Here is a 20,701-nt window from a genome sequence, read left to right on the forward strand (position 1 = left end):
TTATAAGAAAAACAAAAACCCAAAACCAGACCACAAACCTCTTGTTACTTTTACAATATTCTAGAAGAGGTCTTTTCAGACAGGTTAGCCCAAAGGGTGAAGACAACAGAATCAAACCACTACCTAAAATGCTACCCTGGCTCCAGATAGGTTCTTGACCTTTAAAAGAAACAACAAAACCTCAAAACAACAACAGAAAATAATAAATCACTCTCAACAAAGTAAAATCACCTTTAATTAAATTCCTACGTAAAACAACATTTCTATGCAAAACAACTGTTTAGTCAAAAAGTAAATATATACATTTCATTCTCTTTCAAATGTCAACAAGAATTGAGAGCTACCAGTGTTCCTTGGAGAACAAGCAGTAGTTAAAGTCTATCTTGCTGATGTTCAGAAACAGTATGTTACATCTTTTTACCAGCACTTCCCTATTGCACGTAACAAATCTGCTCTCCGCTTAAGCACCTAACAGCCTGGTACCTCACTAAATAAATTAAAACAAATCCAGTTTCTTCAGCAACCATCTTCAACATATATATCTTGGTAAAGCAACATTACTGCAAGCTTTTAATAAATACAGAAAGAAAAGATTAATGACTTCTCATTGATGTTTTATGGAAAGATCTTTTCCCATAAACACTTGCTTTTCCAAACATTTGGGGTTTTTGGTATGTATGCTCTAAAAATCACTACGTGTAGTATATTTAATGAAAATTTTCCATACATAAGTCAGTATGTTTGCATGGCACAACTAATCTGAGATGTGAATTTCAATGTAAGGCTGTAAGGAGCTTCTTGCTGAACCTGAAATAAACATGCCTCCATAGACACTGGAAATAAAGCCCCAGAGGCCGAACAGGAGACCGTTACCAATGAGGGATTCTCAGATGTGTTTGAAATTGGCCTAACTTTCCTCTTACTGAAGGGCTTCTTCTGCGTGTGCTATGTCAGAGGAACAAAGTTGTGCAACATGAGTATCTGGACGCTGCACCATTTTCAAAGGTCTCCCCCCCACCCCCCCACCTTACAAACACCTACTCTTCTTTCGCCAGCAGTATGAAACATTAAGCAGCTCCCTGTAGTACGATGATACTGCGGTTGCTATTTACAGTAGAATTAATCCATCTGTGCCAGTAGAGCAGAGTTCATATGAAAAATATACACGATATGGTCATTTTTAGCCATATTAGGATATAAAAAAAAATTACTCTTCAAGTCCCAACTTTAAACAAAGAACAGTTCTGTCAGAGGTCTCCAAACCTCCTGGGTATGTTAGAGTACATTACCCTAATGTATGAAAACAAATATTTACACCTCCATAAAGTACCAAAGAATTTTTAAAAATGCCTAGTAGCTCTCAGCGTGCAAAGTCAGCAGGAACTGATTATCCAGGATGTTCACTATTTGTAGAGAATGTCTTGGAATCAAGCATTCAGAAGCAGAGTGCAAAAGACTCAGGAATTATTTCAGCCCATTTCTTGTTGTTTTGTTTTCTTTCTTATTTAAAATAAGTTTTGTTGGTCCATACTACAGATCACCTTTAAAAACACTTATCAAGGTAACATTCAGCTTAGTGCAAATGCAAAAATCTTCTAGGATCTGTAATCTTTTCGCACAGTGTGAGCCATCCAGTTCACTTTAGTAGTCCAACTTTCCCGGAGTGCTTCATCAAACTTTTGCTTAAATTGCTTTAGTGCTTCTTCCTCACTCTTCCCTAAGGCAAGAGAGTCCTAAGATGACAGGGAAACAAGTACTGTTAGGAATTTTAAAACCGCAGTTAGGGCCCCCTTCACCTTTCAATACAAACAACATTCTGTTTTTTTCTGTTTTGACACTTTTTCACCTATTGTTCAATGAACAATATATCAGTGGTATTTTCTGGGTTTAAAGGTAAAATTAAAGACGAATTAAGCAAATTATTTCACCTTTACAGGTTTATGCTTGTGCATGAGCCAAGACGTAAAACACCCCCGAAATGACTACATTTAAGATGCAAGTATGCTGAACTCATTACAGAATGGTTGAGAGGAACGTATGTTCATAGTTTCCTTTGACCGCTAGGGCTGACTACAGATCTTGCTCTACAGAGCTGAAAAAGAAAGCTTTGAGAACTATGTGGAAATCTTGAGAAATGGAAAACAATTAAAAGCTATTCATCTTAGAATCAAAATTCACATATTAGAAAAATGCAAAGGCCTGCTGAGCTGTAAATCTTACTTTACCTTGAGATACTGGATGTCCTTGACAGAGGTTAGCTCTGGAAGCCCTGCAGTTAACATCAGTGCAAAGAGTGTAATAAATAGGTTTCCATGCTTTCGCAGAATCAAGTATGCTTCTTCACAATACTGGCGAAACCTTCACATTTAACCACAAAGCACATGCAATGAAGACAACACATGAGAACTTACACAGTTGACAAATATACATAACTATTTCCAGAAATTGTGTTATCTGGTCTAACACATATATTGTAGGAACATGGTACAGAAAGTACAACAGATATGTCCACAGAACCTCCAACACGTTCCCACAAATATATCCCATGCCTCTTCAACAAACCCTTAAAAACATTGGCACAAAAGACCAAAAGCTTTAAAAAAAAAAAAACCAACAAAAAACCACAACACTGTTTTTCTGAAAGAGTAAAAAATGCCAAAGGTAATGCCAGTGTCCCATCTCCCTGAGAATTTGTCAGGTGAAACGCCCTGATGATCCTACACAGTGGACCTACAGTGGAAGAACAAAAGCTCTGCAGCAGTCCTTACCCATCCAGCCTGTCGCTGTAAGGTAATTCCTTCCTGCAAACATGGTCAAAATTGAACCGACTGCCAGATCTGGTGTAAAGACCCATCATGCAGGCACTTGAGAACTTGCTCAATGTCCCCAAATGTGCCACTGCTCAGTGTCTGATATGTAAATTTCCACAGGAAATGGGAAAACCTCTTCAGACTGAGATGACAAGTTATACTTCAAATAATAAATTCTCTTCTGAGGCATTTTTCCAGCAAAAGTGGAAACTAGTGTCATTTAAAGTACTCCATGTCCCGCAGCTCTTGCAATAGCACAGTCACCTAACAGCCTTTACTTCGTGGTGTTAAAAATGGAGCTACAGGTTGATTTCCTTACTCTCCAGGAGAGGCATGGGTCCCTGGCAGTTGTTTCCCATTCTTCCTAGACACACCATTACAAATATAAGTACAGCTTTTTCTACCAGAAGTAGCCATAAGATTGATCAAGCCATACCTAAGTACATAATTTCCTATCTCTGTTAATAAATTCTTCCTGTGAAAACTGACAGCAAAGCGAGAGCAAAACATTCAGAATGCCCCTCCTGTCAACTGGTGAGAATGACAGAGAAGGAAAAAAGAAAAATCCACCTCAACAGGCAGGACCACAGAAGGTAGTTTTCCCTTGTCATCTGCTTTCATGCTCTACTGTAGCTCTCTCACCCAAAATGGGAAGGGGCATCCAAAGTGTTGGATGATGAGCACATGGCTCTATATGCCTAAGCATCTAAGGCCAGGATTTATTAGCACACTGCATGCACATTGATGGACAGAAGGGGCAGAAGGGAGCCTGTTTCTAAGTCCAGTGCTTCACCTTGCTTCAACAATAGTCTGTGGAATCCCTCCCTAGTGCCCAGTGAAGGGAACAAAAGATGAGCCCAGAAGAACCTCCCATCTCCTGCTGGAGGAGATAAAAGAAACTGTATCTCTCCACTGCAGAGCTGCAGTTTCTGATGTATGAAGTAATTTGTATACATATTCTAGCTCAGGTAGAGAAGCAGAGAGTATTGTAAATGCATGTTAGCACACTTCCACACAAGTACAAATGAGGAAACCAAACCCAGATAGGTTTCTGGTGTGCTAGAAATTATCACCAGAGATCATCTCAGTTACAAAAGAAAGAGATCAAAATACTACTCACCGACCAAATTTTTCAGTGTTCCCTGTTTTTCCTTGTTGAATAACATGAATGAAATCATAGGTGAGTATGAAAGGTACCCGTTCCCTTTTAATTCCAAACTTGGACTTGAAGTTTCCAAGAATATGCCCAAAATCTATATGAAAGAGCTAAAAAAAACAGAAGTGAAAATTAATTGCTCCAGTGAAATATTTCACTTTTCTAATATTTCTACAGGATGCTGGTATCAAGAACAGCTAATTCATAATGCTACTCTCCACAGATCGTGGTTTCAACCCTTTGGGAGTATTTAGTTTTAAAATGTTATAAGATTTGTTTAAAGTCAGTGATGTGATAACATCCACACTCTTATGTGCGACCACTGCTACAAAGCAGTGTGCAAAAGATTATCTCGGGTTTAAGCTTCAGATGTCTGCCAACACACATCTTGTTGGTAATATCACACAGAAAAATGAGCCCAGTGATGAGCCCAGGAGGCTCAACATCACCGTATCCAAGGGCTTCCTACATAAGTCAGGAGCAAAGCTAGTAGAACTTAGGTTAATCTCAAGGAATCTGTGACAGTTCTCCCATTTTAGAATGAAAGATAAGGGTATTTCAGCTTTCTTCTAGTACATAAAAAAACCTTAAAAGAATACCGCATATATCTATAAAACTTACTGTTATAACCCTTGCCAGTTTTATAGGCAGAATAATTTAAATAAAATCAGACAAATTACAGTAGAAAGTAAGAAACAGGAAAATATATTTCTAAGAGTTTACATAGGTTCTAGGTTTTGAGACTTATAGTCACAGCATTGTGCTGGTACTGAGTTCCATACTGAAAATTTCTGCAGAGGTGGGCTGTAGAGACTAACTTCAGGAAAACTACACTGCTCAAAACTGCAATTCATGTATTTTTAAGGATGGTCTTTTGCAAGATACACCAATACTACTTTTATTCAATGAATCTGAACTATTAACAGGCCTTTTGGACCTTCTGAAAAAGTTCTATAGAACAGCCTCACTTGATACAGAATTGCTTACTCAACAGGCAGTGGTTGGTCCTTCCACTAGTCTTTCGTTTCCTTTCTTCAAAGCTCTCTTTAATTCTCAGTAAACAAAGACATCAGTTCTAACAACATGTGGATTTAATTTTACTGAGACGCTAAAGAAATTAAAAGTTCTCAAGATAATTCTTGCACAACAGAGATACTGCAGTTATTCTGCCTACCAAAGAGATTTTTACCTGACCATTTTTTTCTGACCATGATATTATCGCTGTGTCTGTCACCGATTCCCAATACGTAAGTAGCTACACAGTAGCCAGCACAAGACAGAGTAAATTCTTCAATGGCTCGGTCCAAGTCATCTCTATAGCCACAAAGACAAACAGTATTAGTGCATACTACTGGTAACTCATGTCATGCCCTAATCTCAAACAGGATTTTTGCTTGTTTAAACCAGAAGCCCATTAGCATGCTGTAAATCTAGACTTATTTGAGAGAAAATACTGTAAGAGGTAGCTATGGAGAATAGAAGAAATGCAAATATTATGAAATGCAACAACATCAAGACTTAGGACCCCCATATTTTTCTTGGGTTTGTTTGTTTTGCCAAAACTAGCATAATTTAATCTATAACATGCAGTCAAAATGCAGCAAATGCCAAAATTTCATCTGGATCGTTGCTTGAATTCCAAGGGCACCATGAATGAGAGTCAGAATTGGACATACTAGAAAAATGAGTAGTAACAAACCTGCCAGAAGAGCCACACATTCCTCTATATTGAAACAAAAACTTACAGGAATTTTGTAGCTTAGGCTATAGATGAGAAAAATAACTGTAGAAATTACCCTAAATTGTATTCTTTCAGCCAGTTTAAGAGAGCATCTTTGTTGAAGGCAGCAGCAGCAGCGACATTGCTACTATTTAACTGAATGTCAGCAATGGTTTCTGAACTAGAAACAGCCTCAATAAGACCAGAGTGATCTCCAGTTGCTAAACAGCCATACGGCAATATCCTGAAACAAAACAGACTGGTGTTAAAAACAAAAATAGTAAGAAAGTTTCTTTAGTCTATCAATATTCTGGATACTCATGCTAACTTCAACATTAAACTCTCAAAAGTTAACATACAGATATTGCTTGCAAAGTGAAAATACCAGCAATACATTTAAAACATTCGTTTTTCCTATTACATACAGATATGTAAAAAAAGAAATTATAAGGAACTCTAATTTTTCCCTTTTACTAGGGAACACAATTACTTGTAATTTTATAGGAGAAACCATAGAGGGAGCCCTTTAGTTTCATTTGTTAATTTACTGGCTAAACAGACAGTAAGTTACACTCCTGTTCATTCTAGACTAAATTATTTGTGTAAATGGAAAAGATTGTCTTATCCTTTTCCCCCACTCTTCCTATTTCAATTTAAAATGCTAGAAATCCTTTTAAATATAAACATAAAATAATATTTTCCAACTCATACTAATTTTAAGCACAGATACATAATGAAAAACAGGAATACATCTTTTAACCCACCTGATAAGCAAGAATATTCCCGTGCATTCATATACTATGCCTAGTAAAAATATCTATAGCAATTATCATTGCATTAAAATAGACACAGATGAAGATATGAATCAAGGAGAGATCCATCTAAATAGATAAGTGTATTTTTCCAAAACGTTTCTTCACTCCAGATGCTTAAAATGCTAAACGGAATAGCAACTTAGATGGGAGCTTAATGTAGGCAATGGAAACTTAAAGCAAACTCTGTGAAGGTGTTGTGTCCCAAATCAAGATGTCTACTCTCGTGCTAGGCATTGTGGGTCAAGAATATTCTCTCAATTCTGGTCATGGATCCATGTATAAAAGAATGAATGCCCATGCAAATCTAACTGCAGTACACAAGCTATAGGCTAGCACTCACTTACTTACAAAGCTGTATAAAAAAAGTGCAGGACATATTAAAATTTGTGTGTTTGTGTGCGTATGTGTGTATATACAGAAAGAAAAAGAACTGTTTATGGAGTTGTCATCGGTATTTTTATATAAAACAGATATTAAGTTTGATTGCTACAAAGCGGAACCACATCTCTTAACTGACACAGCCTATTATCCCAAGCAGTAGAAGAAAAATACATAAGATTTCAGATGAAATTAATTGGAACTTTTTGGCATAACAGCTATTAGATAACTGAACAGTTTCTCTACCTCAGTGATAACACATAACTGAAGCAGCGCAAGTGCTAATAACTATATACTTGGGAATTCTTCTTTACTGGCAACAACTGAAAATCAGATTCAACGGGGTATTTAGAGAACACCCAAGTTCAAATCAAAAAAAGAAGTGCAGATTTGGAACCTTCTTCCTGATTCTATTCTATTTCCCAATTAAAAACCCCAACTCTAGCCCAGAGGGTTCTCACAACGAACAGAAGGTATCTGTAACTACTGAACACCAGCATTCAAGATACAAGGAAGCACTGCCCATCCTTATCACGACAGGACAAATGTAAGCCAAATATTGCCAGGTTAAAGTGCACGCTGGCCTTCTTCCATGGCATTTCAACCCACCCTACTTGCAGCTTAACTGGGCACAGGTCCAACAACTTCCCCTTCAAAAGCAAGCAGTGATGAAAGCCTTCAGCCCCTTGAGGACTGTGTGCTTACAACTGGAGGAAAAAACATTCTTGTCAGAGAGACAGTTTGACAGGAGTCAAGTTGGGGACAAATCCTCTGGGCCCTTTCCATCTCATCCTGGTCTTTCTGACTTCAACATCTGCCAGCAGGATACGCTCCCTACTTTTTAATGCCAGTAGAGACCACAGACAGATCAATACAGCAATCCTGGACAGGACAGAAAATTTTCTTCTTCAATCCATTAATACTGTTGTTTATTGCAAGAGTTTAATTCTCCAAAGCAGTATGTTTCCAAAAATGTGCCAAGTTCTGGTAATTTATCAACATATTCTCTGTAATTTCAGGTGCAATGGTTTAAAAAATAATGACATCCTTTAGACTTGTAACAAATATATTTTTCAATGTGTTTGTGAACCCTGACTTGATTCATACACAGCCGTGTAACATCAGACTTCACACACATTAAGGGAGGTGAAATGAAAACTCACTATAAATAGGCAGTGAAATGAAAAAGTAGTTTGGGAGAACTCCCTCTATCTGTCCAAAAAGTAAGTACTAAATACTTTTATGGCAATTTACCACAGCAAAGGTCACTCAACATAGATCAACCTCCTCAAACTTTGGATTTTCTGTTGCTCTGTTACTTTACTAATCTCCCTTTTAACACAATTTCAATGCTGTAATTATAGGTAAAACAGCGGAAATGCTTTCTGATGCAAGGATTACCCCTTCTAAGAGGTGCAACACTGCAAACCCCACAGTATGTTTGGGAAGACATGTAACGCTCCTCTGCTATGACATATATTTTTAATATTTATACATTCCTCAGAAAAATATAGAAAGTTATGTCATCTACTATGAGTATGCCCATACATGACTTCAGATGTAGAATATTTTAAAGCAAAATAACTTGTATAGTTGTAACTTTCAGAGGGGTTGAACCTCTGAAAGTCTCATTTTTGGTCACTCTGCAGATGCAATGTCAATATAAATACCATTTAGCTGAGTGGGTTCCATAATTGCCCATACTTACAAAATACAAGAAACTATTAGAGATAAACTACAGAAGAACTGAGGAAGTTTAGCTGCACACACTTACTGATCTCTTAGGCTAACTATTTCCTGCTCATTTTTCGGGTAATAGTTTGTCTTAGAAATGACTAGGTAGGGGTTTTTTTAAGGATGGGGATTAATTAAAGAATATGCTTTTTGGGTTTTCTAATTTCTCTCTGGGACTTGACTGACAGATGTCTAAGGTAAAATGACTTTGAGGCAGACTTTTCTAAGTGACAGAGCAGTGTCCGTCTGGGGTGATGGTCTTTGCTGTACAATGGTTAGGTCTGTACTGAGAAGCAGATGCAATTTACATTTGAATTTCTATTCAGTTGTGCACTCCACAGTCCATCCAGGGATAGCCTCGGATGAAGGACCTACTGGAGCACACTGTTGTGTCCTCATGCATACACATACTTCCTTTTCTGACACAAACCCTGGTCTTGTTCTGGTATTTAGTCAGCATGCACACACAGGAGCCTCGACAACAGAACACACCGTGTGTTTGAGAGGCCAGTTTACCCATGAGACAAATTTAGTTGACAGCTACAAACAAACCAATCAACCTTTCTCCTTCTTCAACTTTGGAATTCTCAAGACCAATATATATTTGGTGTTCCTCTCCAGAGCTCAGAATCCCACTGGGAATATCGTGCTTGCTTTAGATACAGACTGAGCTAAGATTTCATTTTTAAATTACTACTAATAACTGACTGCAGATTGCAGTGCAATTATAAGGAAACTGATTCTATCCGAAAACTCTTCGATGGCAGCCATATTGGTTGCCTTTGATCCGTGCTTCATAGAAGCTGTACAATTCGCGGGTGGCAAGATATTATTGATTGGGAGAGACAAACAGCAAGTGCTTCTGCTCTCAGACTGGTGAAACAAGTGAGAAGCCCTGCTTTTACTTGAATGGACCTATCAGGCTTTCTGTAGTGGAAAAAAGTTGAAAAGCGCAAAATCCATTATGCATCCATAAAAGGAAAAAGGGAAGCAATAGCTTCAGGAAACTAAAGCCTCCAAAGAGTGATATAGAGGGCAAGAAGAAAGACTGCACTCATTGGTATGGATGTATGAAGTTGTATTTTTCAGGAAAGCAGATCTATTTGACACTACTTTTTCACTTGACACCATGCTTCTTACCCAAGCAAAAGAAGCAAGCCAGCAAGTCCTGCCTCACCAACAAGGCAACAGAACTCATTACCACTAGCCGTTAAATTCATAGATTTTGGAGCTAGCCCTCTTCTTGAGAGGCATGTAGACTGCAAACATGGAGATCACAAAGTCCTACCCTCTTAGCTGCATCCTCATGCTCCAGGCATTCGGAGTGCTGGTGTTTGTCCAATTCTGTTTTCAATTAAAGGCCATTTCAGAGCCTTCCCTTGGCAATTGCCTGGTTAATCTCTTTGATAGACACAGAATTACAACCCTGCCTGAATCCCAGAAATTTTATTTTATAATCATAAACTATGAGGGGATGAATGGAAGGAAGATGCTCCCAGTTAAGTAAATAAATGGAAGAGGCCAATTATAGAACTTCAATTCTCACTAGGAACTTCCCCTTTCTACTTTTTTTTTCTTCTCAGAGTTTTAAGAAAAAAAATCTTGGACATCAGAGCCACTTTTGGTTTTCCTTTGTTGAGTTTAAAAAAATGCCTTAGTCAGGAAAAGCATTTTTGATGACTCCTAATCACTATTCCTGTTTGCTAGGCACGGTGTGTGGCCCAGGCTGGAACCACAAACTAAGCTTCTGGAAAGGCAGCAACCAAAGAATGCCTCATCTGGGATTCCACAGCTGCCAGCAATTGTCCTTGCCCCTAAATGCTGGATCAGTCTCCCTACCATCTATTTATGACATAAATTATCTATAGTTTCCTCAATCAGTGTTCAACTTAACACACACTCAGCAACCTCACTGCAAACATACACTTCCAGAAACAATTTATTATTCACATTCCTACCTTATCTCATACTTCACTCAAAGGAATCTTTCCATAAGTCGCACAAGTCACAAGTTTATAATTTTACTTATCTGCATGTGCTGATGTTATACGCCTTATGAAGATCACACTATTATGCTTGAACCACAAAAAAAATCTGAAATGAGCTCAAAGAATCTAAATGAAGTATTTCAAGTAATGTTTAAATAAGTACTTCTAGCCTTATAAACAACACTTAAAAATTAAACACAAAGGATTACAGCTCTTTCACAGGCATACAAAATTGAATTTATGGCCTCCAAATGGTATATAACAATGTGACTCCCAGTATCTTCTTTAGAACTATTTTTCTAAAAAGAAATTGGAATTTGAGAATTTTATTAGCTAAAATTGGTGCATAGATTTGGCTGGAAAGTTCCCCATGTACTACATGGTTATATGATAACATCGAACAAAACGCCTGATAGTGTTTCTCTTTGAAATTCTCTTTCCTACAAAGAAGTCATGCTTACCTGAGGCAAACATATGAAGGTAAGAAAGCTACTTTGCAAGAGACATTGGAAGGACACAAAGATATTTCTGGTGTGAAAAATGTTTTCTGACATCCAAATAATGTTTTATCAAGAAAAGAATGCAAAATGGGACTTCAGAATATATATTTGTGCATTCCACAATTCTGGTAATTCTCAACCAGACAGTGAAATTCTATAGAAAGAATCTCAAAGCACCTTACTCCCCTGCCCCCAAACTACCAGCACTTCAAGCTGACTAATTTCTAGAGAGTGTTTTGCCTATTAGTTCTAACCCATTAGAGAACTCTTGATGGTGTGTTCCAGATGCCAATCCTCAGCCAGCAGACCTGTGTTCTATATTTGTACCTCACTTGCATGTGTGTATTAAAACTTAAGAGGCTGCAATTCCCATCATCACTAAGTCCCCATTTTTGCATATGCCTGGAAAATCTGTGACCATTACTAGGCAAGTTTGTTACATGAGGAACTAACAAAACCACCTCCTTTTGGAAAGGTCACAGACAATAAACAAACAAACAAAAAGACACAAAAACCTGCTGGACCTCAAGAAATATTTCCTCACCTCATACAATGGTTTTTATCTAGATGATTTTCAAAGGATGAAAACAGTAAACTATACAAGAGAATAGTGGAATTAACAATCAGCACGACAACAAATGGCAAGAGATATGGGTGCACTGGAAAAATATTCTGCTTGATAATAACAAAACTCCCGAAGTTCACTTCACTTCTTGCATTATTTCTTTGCATCGTTAAAGTCCTTTGTAATGTGGGCCATCTAGGGAATGAACTGCAAAGAGAAGCATCTAATTAGATAAGATAACTGCTTTGTATAGCCTGTTCACCTTGGCTATGACAATTGAACCCTCTGGCAACCAGTATAGAAGTCTGAAAGGGGCCAGTGGGGAAGGTATTTAGGTAATAGGAAAGCTTTAGTGCTAAAGGTGACTCTTCTCATCCAAATAAACTAGCCTTGAAGAGATCCCTACCGGAGATCCAGACCAGCTTCTTTCCAAAGTATGTCCATCAAACGCAAAATCTGAAGCGTCAACATGTCCTGTCGGAGATCTGTAACGGAAGGTTGAAACTGCTATTTCATTTCTCAGTGTGTTGTAGACAAACTTTCTAACCTTTATAAGGCCTTCAGAAAAAAGTATCCAAAAATACTCATCAAGCCTAAAGGTTAAAGTGGGATTAACTGTAATTATATCATTATGACTGATAATGGCTATACTTTTGAAACCCAGTCAGAAGAAGATGCTTCATTTGTTTACCGATGTAGAGTAAACCATGTTTAGCATTATGGCAATACAGAGCAACATAGCTTAAGCGCAAGTGTGGGAAAGAAGAAGGAAAAGGAAGAAATTTAAGTTTTAGCATTGCTTACATCACCATTTTTAAAGATGATCCCTACAAGATCTCCCTCCAAACATTTTATTGTTGTATACTATCCATAGAGGCTTCATTTTAGAATCCATATATCTACACTTCTCACACTAGAAGAAAATACAACAAAAAAGTTTTAGTCAAATAAGAAATAATTCAACTGAAAAAGTCTAAATGTTGTTCAAAAACACGACAGAACATGTAGACCTTCCAGTTTGGAAGTACTTAAATGTTATCTCTGCTTCATTCTGCTACTACAACCATGAGCACTTACCAAGTTATGAACATAGCTGTTGGAGATGGAATGTACTGGATACCGGTGACTTGGCATACACATATCTGATGCTTACATTAAGCACCCATATTTTCAGAGAAAATAGTTGTCTTGATACCCTTTCCCACCAATTTTTAGACTTTGTATTTAAGTGCTGTTTAAAAAAGTTTTAATGGCTTTTGTGCTTATTGTTATAAGCAGAATCCAGGGAAATGTAGTCTAATTCACTCTTAGGATTACATATTTAGCTACGGTAATACATTGACTAAGAGAATATCAAGTTTCATGGTGGATCACAAAAATCTAACTTAACTGACACCTTACCACAGGAAGATCCCCAACAGAAAAGTTCCCTATGACAGCATATCGGCTGAATGATACAGCCAAAGGAAGTTAAAGCATATATGTGTTGTCTGCTTTACTGTTTCCGGTGCAAAAGCTACACTGAAATTTTACTCACTAATTCTTAACTTACTGTAGTTCTGAAAGTATAAACAGAGGATTCAGAGGAGACTGGAGGTCAGAAAGTGCTTCCCTGTAAGCATTTTGTTTCAAACATGTATGCATTGCATCTTTCCTTTTGCTTTGCTTTGCTTCATGGCATTCAGCTTAATTAGACTATTTAAAGTCTTCATTTTATTAAGGGCTTCCACCTGAAAGAGATTTTATCTTTAAAAGTTATTGCTCTGATTTTACACATAATACAATGCAAAATCCCATTTCAAAACAAAACAGTGAACTAGAGTATTAAATAACTCTACAGCTTTTTAAATATGGAAATAATAGATGACAACTAAGGTGGCATCCCTGAAAAAATATGAGAACAGCCTTTTCTAAGTCACTCATGTTACTTAAGAAAATGGGATTTCTGGGACAAAGACACTGATGGGATAAAACCTCCTAAGCTCCGAGTCACTTTAATAAGTCATGCTTTAAAATAAAAAAAAAAAAAAAAAAATGAACAAGGTATTTTAATGTATGATACATTTACACAAATTCTTCAAAATACAATTTTTGTCCACAAATTCAACATAGATGCCTGTATCCATACTGAAGTCAACAGAAATATTGAGTGCGTCATACCTCTAACAAAACCAAAACATTACTGGAGATGACCTATGGATGTAGATACTTCACTGTACATATTCAGTTAGCTGCACACAATAGGGTATGGCCATATGACTACTTGCGGACAGTTTTCACAGACTTAACTACACATACTCAACTTCTACAGAGTAAAGTCTTAAAAGTTTGTTCATTAAAATCCTGCTGAAGTTAGGCATAAGGTAAATGCTCCAAATCATATCATCTTATCTAAGCAGTATTGTTACCTTGGAAATGTGTTAAAAGGCAAGGCAATTATTTGCAATTAGTACAGGTGGGTTTAACCCTTCCCCCCCCCCCGCCTTCTTCTGTTTTGGAAAGTCTTCTACTGGTACTTAATTCCTAAGAAAACATGTAACCTAGTGATGTAAATGTATGTAACACTAACAGAGCAAAGTCCTTCTGTAGCAAACCTAGATAGCACATACAACAAATATAATTTCTATATTGCATCTACATCTAAGTAACTTGTTAGCCAAATATAAAATAGCTGTTATAACAACCAGCTGTATTTGCACTCGCCACAGTTAACAAGCACAGTAAAACACGCATTCTCTAGCAAACTGGATCAATTTAAGAATTACTAAAGTTCATTCTATACAAGGAAGCTTCAGTCCTAACTTACAAGGTGCTGAGTCAAAACTTACCACTTCTACAGAAAGACTGAACCCTCTCAGGCAGGATGCTGTGGAAATTGTATGCAGTTTGATTCTAAAACTGAGGCAATGGAGACCTGCTAGGTCAGCCATCTGTCAAAACCAAATGCGCTCGGCCTTTCCACTATTATAGGAGCTGTACAAACATCAGCGACAAGGGAACAAAATGGAACCTGCATTGTACAAACAGGAACTTTTTGAAGTATTTCTACTTTGAATTTCTTCCGTGTTTGCACAGTTGGGAATTTTTTTGCCCCTTCTTTGATTGTACTGACATTTGTTTCCTGTGAAGTGCACAAAAACTTTACTGACCTTAGCTCTATCGCTTAAAGCATTTCATCACCTAATCTTTTCATGATTTTGACAATACTAACAAGCACACATGTGTAAGAGATGGTCTCGTCAATGTCTGGTGAACTGCAGTAATAAAGAGCACAACAGCACATTCCTGTTCCATATGCCTCTCAAAGCACAGTTTCAATGTAGACAGTATCAAAACTGTTAGTAATAACACTCAGTCAGACAAGTATCTACTGAGTTAGTTTTTGTGGCCTGATATAGCAAATACATTAATTCCAGAGAAAAATCATTTTTCAAGGATTTTTATGGTCCCTATCTAAATTAACTTGCTAAAACTGTGTTAGAGCCTTCAAACATGATTTTTTGAGTGTCTCTATTAATGACCTGCTGATACACTTATTAGGGTTTTTTCTTCTTTCCCCATCTTTTTTTTGTAAATGGCACATCTATATTAACACTAAAATGAGTATTTGGTTTACTTCAACATCTTTATTTCCAGGGAGTACTACATTATACTACAACTTCAGGGGTTTTTGCATCACCTTTTAACAAAAGCCAAAGCTGCAATAAGTAGTCTAGGAGTCATCTAGATAAAGTTTAGACAGAAAGGTAATAGTTTCTATTGAACAAATTACCCTTACTGGGGAAAAAAGGTCACAAGTTTCAAGTGCACCGAAACCCTTCTTCAATTAATAATCCAGACAGTTACTATTCTATCCAGAACACATGCATACTGCTGAAAGCATCTTGCACATCTCCGAACACTATAAAACCAGCTCCCAACCTCTGAGGCCCCACAGCGCTGGTGGCTTTGTGCCAAGAGGGCGGCTCCATCATCCATCTATTTAGTCCTTTCATTTCTCTGTCTCACCCATGCTTCCTTCTCTCCCTGCTCCCCAACAGATGGACTTTGTCAAGGTAACCAATATACCCCATAGGAGCAACAGAATCAGTATTTGCATTACAAGCTGGGATAAGTCAAGATTTAAAGGAGAAGTCTATACCTGTTTAGCAAGCACTTTCATATGAGCAACACTTCCTCGGCAGTAGGCTTCAAGTATCAAACCAAACTGTACTGAAACAGCAGGTATGTGAACCTCTGACCTGTAAGAGGAAAAGCTTCTCATCAGACCATAGCATTTGCAGATTAGCATTCTTCAAGCCATTAAAATAAAAAATAATAAAAAAACCCCACCAAAAAAAAACCCCCAACAAATCCACCCCCCAAAAACTTTATGGTTGTGTAGATAAAACAAAAAGCCAGATTTCTTAAGAAATAAGAAAACACTTATGTGCTGAACACTATAAAGCCTGGCTGGTTTCAATGCATGCCACTTGTTTCAAGGTCTAGGACTGTTCTGGAGGCAGTAATGTTAAGCGGTAGTGATTGGATACTTGTTTTCAGGAACCCCTTTTATTCAAGAAAGTAGTTACTAGCAAGCCATAGCAGATGATACTGAGAATCAGGGCTGATGTTAAACCATGTGTTCGCAAGTCTTTTAAGGGAAAAGCCAAAATTTGCCTGAGGGGGAACAAACCACAGAACCTTATACCAGAGCCAATTATTGTCCAGAACATTTTCATGTAGTACTTGCTCTTTTTATTTAGAAATACTAAAAATCAATTGTACTTTGAAGAACAGAATCAACCCGTAGTCCATTCTGCAAGGTATCTGCCATTCACAGAACTGGTCATCAAAAGTGCAACGACACATAAAACTGCTTTTATTTGCTGTTAAGAGTCTCAAAAGTAACATAAATTTTTCCCAACCGTGTGGTATAAATATTGTACCTTTACTGCATGCACAGCCAAAACAAACACTAAGGTTATGTACAAACCTAACTTATCAGACAGAGCTGAATGCAGTTTGGAATACTTCTGTAAAGAGTAGATTGCAAACCACTGCAATATATTTTTACTTACAGGCTCGCACTGATCTATAAATACCAAAGGTAAAGAAACACAAAGAGGACTTGTAGGGGACTACGATAACAGCTCGTTTAGAAAAATCCTCAATAAATCATATTTGAAAGTTCAATCAGGCTCAATAGTTTCAGAGAGATGTAGGGGAAAAACTCGTACCTTAGATGCCAAAACAGCATCTGTCCTATTCTCCTATTACCGAGTGCTCTCTCTAGTAGAAATCTGGAGAGCGCGCAATCAAGAAAAGGTTCATATTTCAGGACTTGTACAAGTTGAAGAAGATACTGAGAGAGCTCTTCATCACTAGAATGGGGTACATAAAAGCAGTTAGTAACAGAGTAACCGCATTAGCGAAATTCAGATGCATATGACAAATCCAACCATGACAGATTTGTTTCAATAGCAAGAGTGTCCCCCAATTTTTCAGTCACATGGAGAAGGACGATAATACACAACTCAGTGCAATGCCAGATTGATTGTCAGTAAGCTATACCTCGAACAGAATCTCAAGGCCCTCAAACCTGTAAGTAAAAACCTGGTATTCTGTCATGGGCTTTACAAAATTAAGATCTCAGCCTGAGTGTTAGGTTAAGTTACTGGAAAATGAATTATTTCAAATTACTTCAGACTGGCCATCGGCTCCTTTTGACCACTCAACCTCTGACTGAGGAGCTGGACCTTTAGAACCACATAAGGGACCACTGTGACCTAGCAGTTAGCTGCAGCAGGCACGGACAAGGACTGAGAATACCTGCATATACCAAAGTCACTCACAGCTTACAAAGAAAGGAGAGAAGAGTATTCTTTCCACTGAAAGCAATTCAATTAACCTGTCTTTAAAAAAGTCACTACCTGTCAGTGAATAGGTGTTCATTAAGATACACCAACAAAGTGATCCGTTTAGCCAAAATGTTTTGTTTGGGTTTTTAGTTTGTGCGTTGTTATGGGTTTGTTTTTTTTTTTAAATCATACCAACAACGTGAAGGTTTTTAAAGGATAAGTACATCATCTTTGAGAAATCAGTGTCCAAATTATTCCTACATCAGAAGTGCAAATTTAGGTATTTAGCCACAGTCCATAAACATGCCTTTGAAAAGCCTCTATACTAATTAACTACTTCAAGTAATATTCTTATATAATAAAAATAATTCCGATAAATTCCTATAAAATTCTGTATTTCCCTCCCCTCCCCAAAACCCCTCTCACACTTGGAAATTGTTTCTCTAGAACAAATGTAAACATTCCTTGACTTTTTACTTTCGAGTAGCTTTTCTCTTATAAAAGGCCTGCAGAATCCAAATTCTCTGCTAAGATGGAAGGAAAAGATAGAAATTCTTCTGTTCGTCACTTGAAGACTTCAGAGATGAAAATACTGAATTCTTTTGTACTCTCCATCTCTACTCTGAAGAACTTCAGTAACTTGGTAAAAACTTTCAATTACGCCGTGTTGTACTTATTTTCACCCTTTTTTTTTTTTATTATTTCAGCTAATAAGATCACCTTTAGGTGATGAAGGCAGCTGGTTTTTACCAGCTGCCTTCATCAGGCTTTTTAAAGCAGTTGAAAATTGGTTTCTGACACCCAACTGAACACAACTTTGCTTCAGAGCCAGAACTAAGAATTCTGGAAATTATTTCAGATGTAATAATTCAATATTATTAGGATAGCCCAGCAGCTAAATTGCTTGTTTGCATTTGAAAGAAGTCAAAATATTTTTTTTTTTTTACCCCAAAAGTCTAGCCTTGACCATTAAAAAAAATTAATCATTAAACTAGTCACCACAGAGAATTTAGAATTCAAGGACAGGAAACATGCAGTAATGTTGCAAACGATAACGTTATACAAATCTTGCCCTAGGTTACAGTGAAGAGCAAAAATTATATGCGATAATGGAAGAACTGCAGATAGCAAAGGCTACTGTGAAGAACAAACAAATCGGTAATTCTCTGGGTTTTTTTATTGTATGCTACAGTTTAAATTTCTGTGAAATGATACAGCCAATGCCTGACACAGTGTGAGGTGGCTGGATGGCAGTTTTTCTAGTATTCAACTATTCTAATATTTTGTCCCTTTGTTACTAAAAAGTTCTCACACGATCTTGCTCTCCCTCTGTCCAAGAAAGGGGTGAACTCACTACCCTCTCCGGGACAAAGGTACACTGCTGCTCTCTTAGCAGCATGGACAATAATAATCACTGAATCCAAGATGTCAGAATAAGAAGGTTGTATTTGGCTGCCAATGTGCTTATCTAGAAATCAGACTGCTCCTATTCGGCCATCTATTCATAGCAGGCAGTGTGTTTAAATCCTTCCTCTTTGGGTTCTTTTTTTCCTATAGACAAACTGAATGCAGTTTTTCACCCCAGAAAATCCTTGCATGCTGAAGAAATACAATATACTCACCTCATTTGCTTCAAACAACCCACTGCATATTCTCTCACGTACTGGTCTGGATAATTGAAATCCAACAATTCTAATGCATCTCTAGGCAGCAGCTTGGGCCATATCTGAAGGAGAGCCTGAAGCTGTTTTAAAAGATGACTATTAGGTTACAGGTAAATCAGCTATTTAAGAAAAAGAGTTTGGGTATAACTGCCCAGAAAAGCATTCATACCAACAGAAGGAGAATCTTTTTTTTGCATCAGGTCGCATTTACACAGTCTGAAAAGTCTGTTTCCTCACACATAGACAGGACACACAGTAAACAAAAATTAGGTAAGCCAGATTGCGTATGCTTTAGAAACAGAGTTTCAATAAAATTTAGATAATGTTTTGTAAATGCTGTCATAAATATATAAATATTTTATAATGGTAAAAGTTTTCCATTAAAAAGAAGTTTAAAGAAAGTTTTTATTGAGAGAGATCTCTACCAAAAATTATGTATCCACCTCAAATGCTGTGGACTTTTCCCACAGGCACTGTGAATAGTAATGAGCTTAAATTGCAGAAAAGGATGATTCAGGTTAGATATTTAAAAAAAAAAATCCCAACACTGAAGACAATTGACATGCTAGAAAAAATTACAGAAAACACCTGAGTGTTATTTTGGACTACTAAGAAGAAAAACATCTAGAGGTCTCAGAATATAAACTGCGTTTACTGCATTTTAATGAAGCACCTGCTGAGGGTCTATTTTTAATAACATGGATATAGTTGTATGACAAACCGTACACTATTACTCAAAATAACAAGCTTGAATGTATGCAGTGTATCAATAGCACACAATTTTTCCTCTCTGTAGGAACAGGTCATAATTCATGATAAAAATACCCTTTCTTACAAATTAGATAATACAGATATTTCAGATAAGTCTGAATGACTAGGAAGATCTTATTTTCCTCCTGATTTAGTAATCCTTTTACACCAACAGTGAAAAATCTCTATTTTCTACTACATGTCATGGTTGAACTAATGCTTCCAGTTCAAGTGTAACAAACATGTGTAAGTTCATAGTCTCAACCTGCATTAGTAGGCATGTTCATAACACTATTTAAACTCTTAGCGGGGGGTGGATTCTGAACTGGTTCATCTGTGCAGTTCTGTGACATTCAGAAGGCAAGAACTGGGCACGGATCAATCACAAAGCAAAGCCAGTGGCCATGCCACAATTCCAGAAGCAGAGGAAAGAATCGGTTCAACTGTTTCCATAGGCAAATACTGATCTGAACACATGCAAGATTCATAATGATATAAAGTAAAATTAAAGATATTTTAAAATATAGATGTCATTCCCACAGAAACATACACACAAAATGTATGCAATCCATAGCCCAGTAAGGGTCAATGACACCATCAATACTTACATAGGAATTCTGAAATCTGAAATTCTGAAAGAAATACTAACACCGAACAGATACTTAATACCATAAAACAGATGTTGCAAATGCAAGCAGCAGCTATGCTTGTCAGACACGCAATAAGAAACTTCAAACTCATCAGAACTTAGAGACAACCTACTTCAAATCAGGTGCAGAAC

The 20,701-nt window shown here is 37.2% G+C and overlaps 1 protein-coding gene across 1 annotated transcript in view; it reads right to left on the bottom strand.

Moving 5' to 3' along the window:
* Nucleotides 1-207: 207 nt before the first annotated feature.
* Nucleotides 208-20,701, bottom strand: part of PIK3CB (phosphatidylinositol-4,5-bisphosphate 3-kinase catalytic subunit beta) — an 80,138-nt gene continuing 59,644 nt past the window's right edge. Inside the window, 14 exon segments of the mRNA XM_075761824.1 lie at nt 208-1,733; nt 2,226-2,358; nt 3,931-4,076; nt 4,416-4,431; nt 5,161-5,280; nt 5,763-5,930; nt 12,073-12,151; nt 12,470-12,506; nt 12,508-12,579; nt 13,215-13,315; nt 13,318-13,396; nt 15,808-15,907; nt 16,886-17,029; nt 19,129-19,250. Coding sequence (XP_075617939.1) covers nt 1,596-1,733; nt 2,226-2,358; nt 3,931-4,076; nt 4,416-4,431; nt 5,161-5,280; nt 5,763-5,930; nt 12,073-12,151; nt 12,470-12,506; nt 12,508-12,579; nt 13,215-13,315; nt 13,318-13,396; nt 15,808-15,907; nt 16,886-17,029; nt 19,129-19,250 — 1,455 coding nt within the window. The 3' untranslated portion in view covers nt 208-1,595.

The sequence above is a fragment of the Balearica regulorum genome, chromosome 9 (assembly GCF_011004875.1).
Source record: "Balearica regulorum gibbericeps isolate bBalReg1 chromosome 9, bBalReg1.pri, whole genome shotgun sequence".
Taxonomy (NCBI): Eukaryota; Metazoa; Chordata; class Aves; order Gruiformes; family Gruidae; genus Balearica; species Balearica regulorum.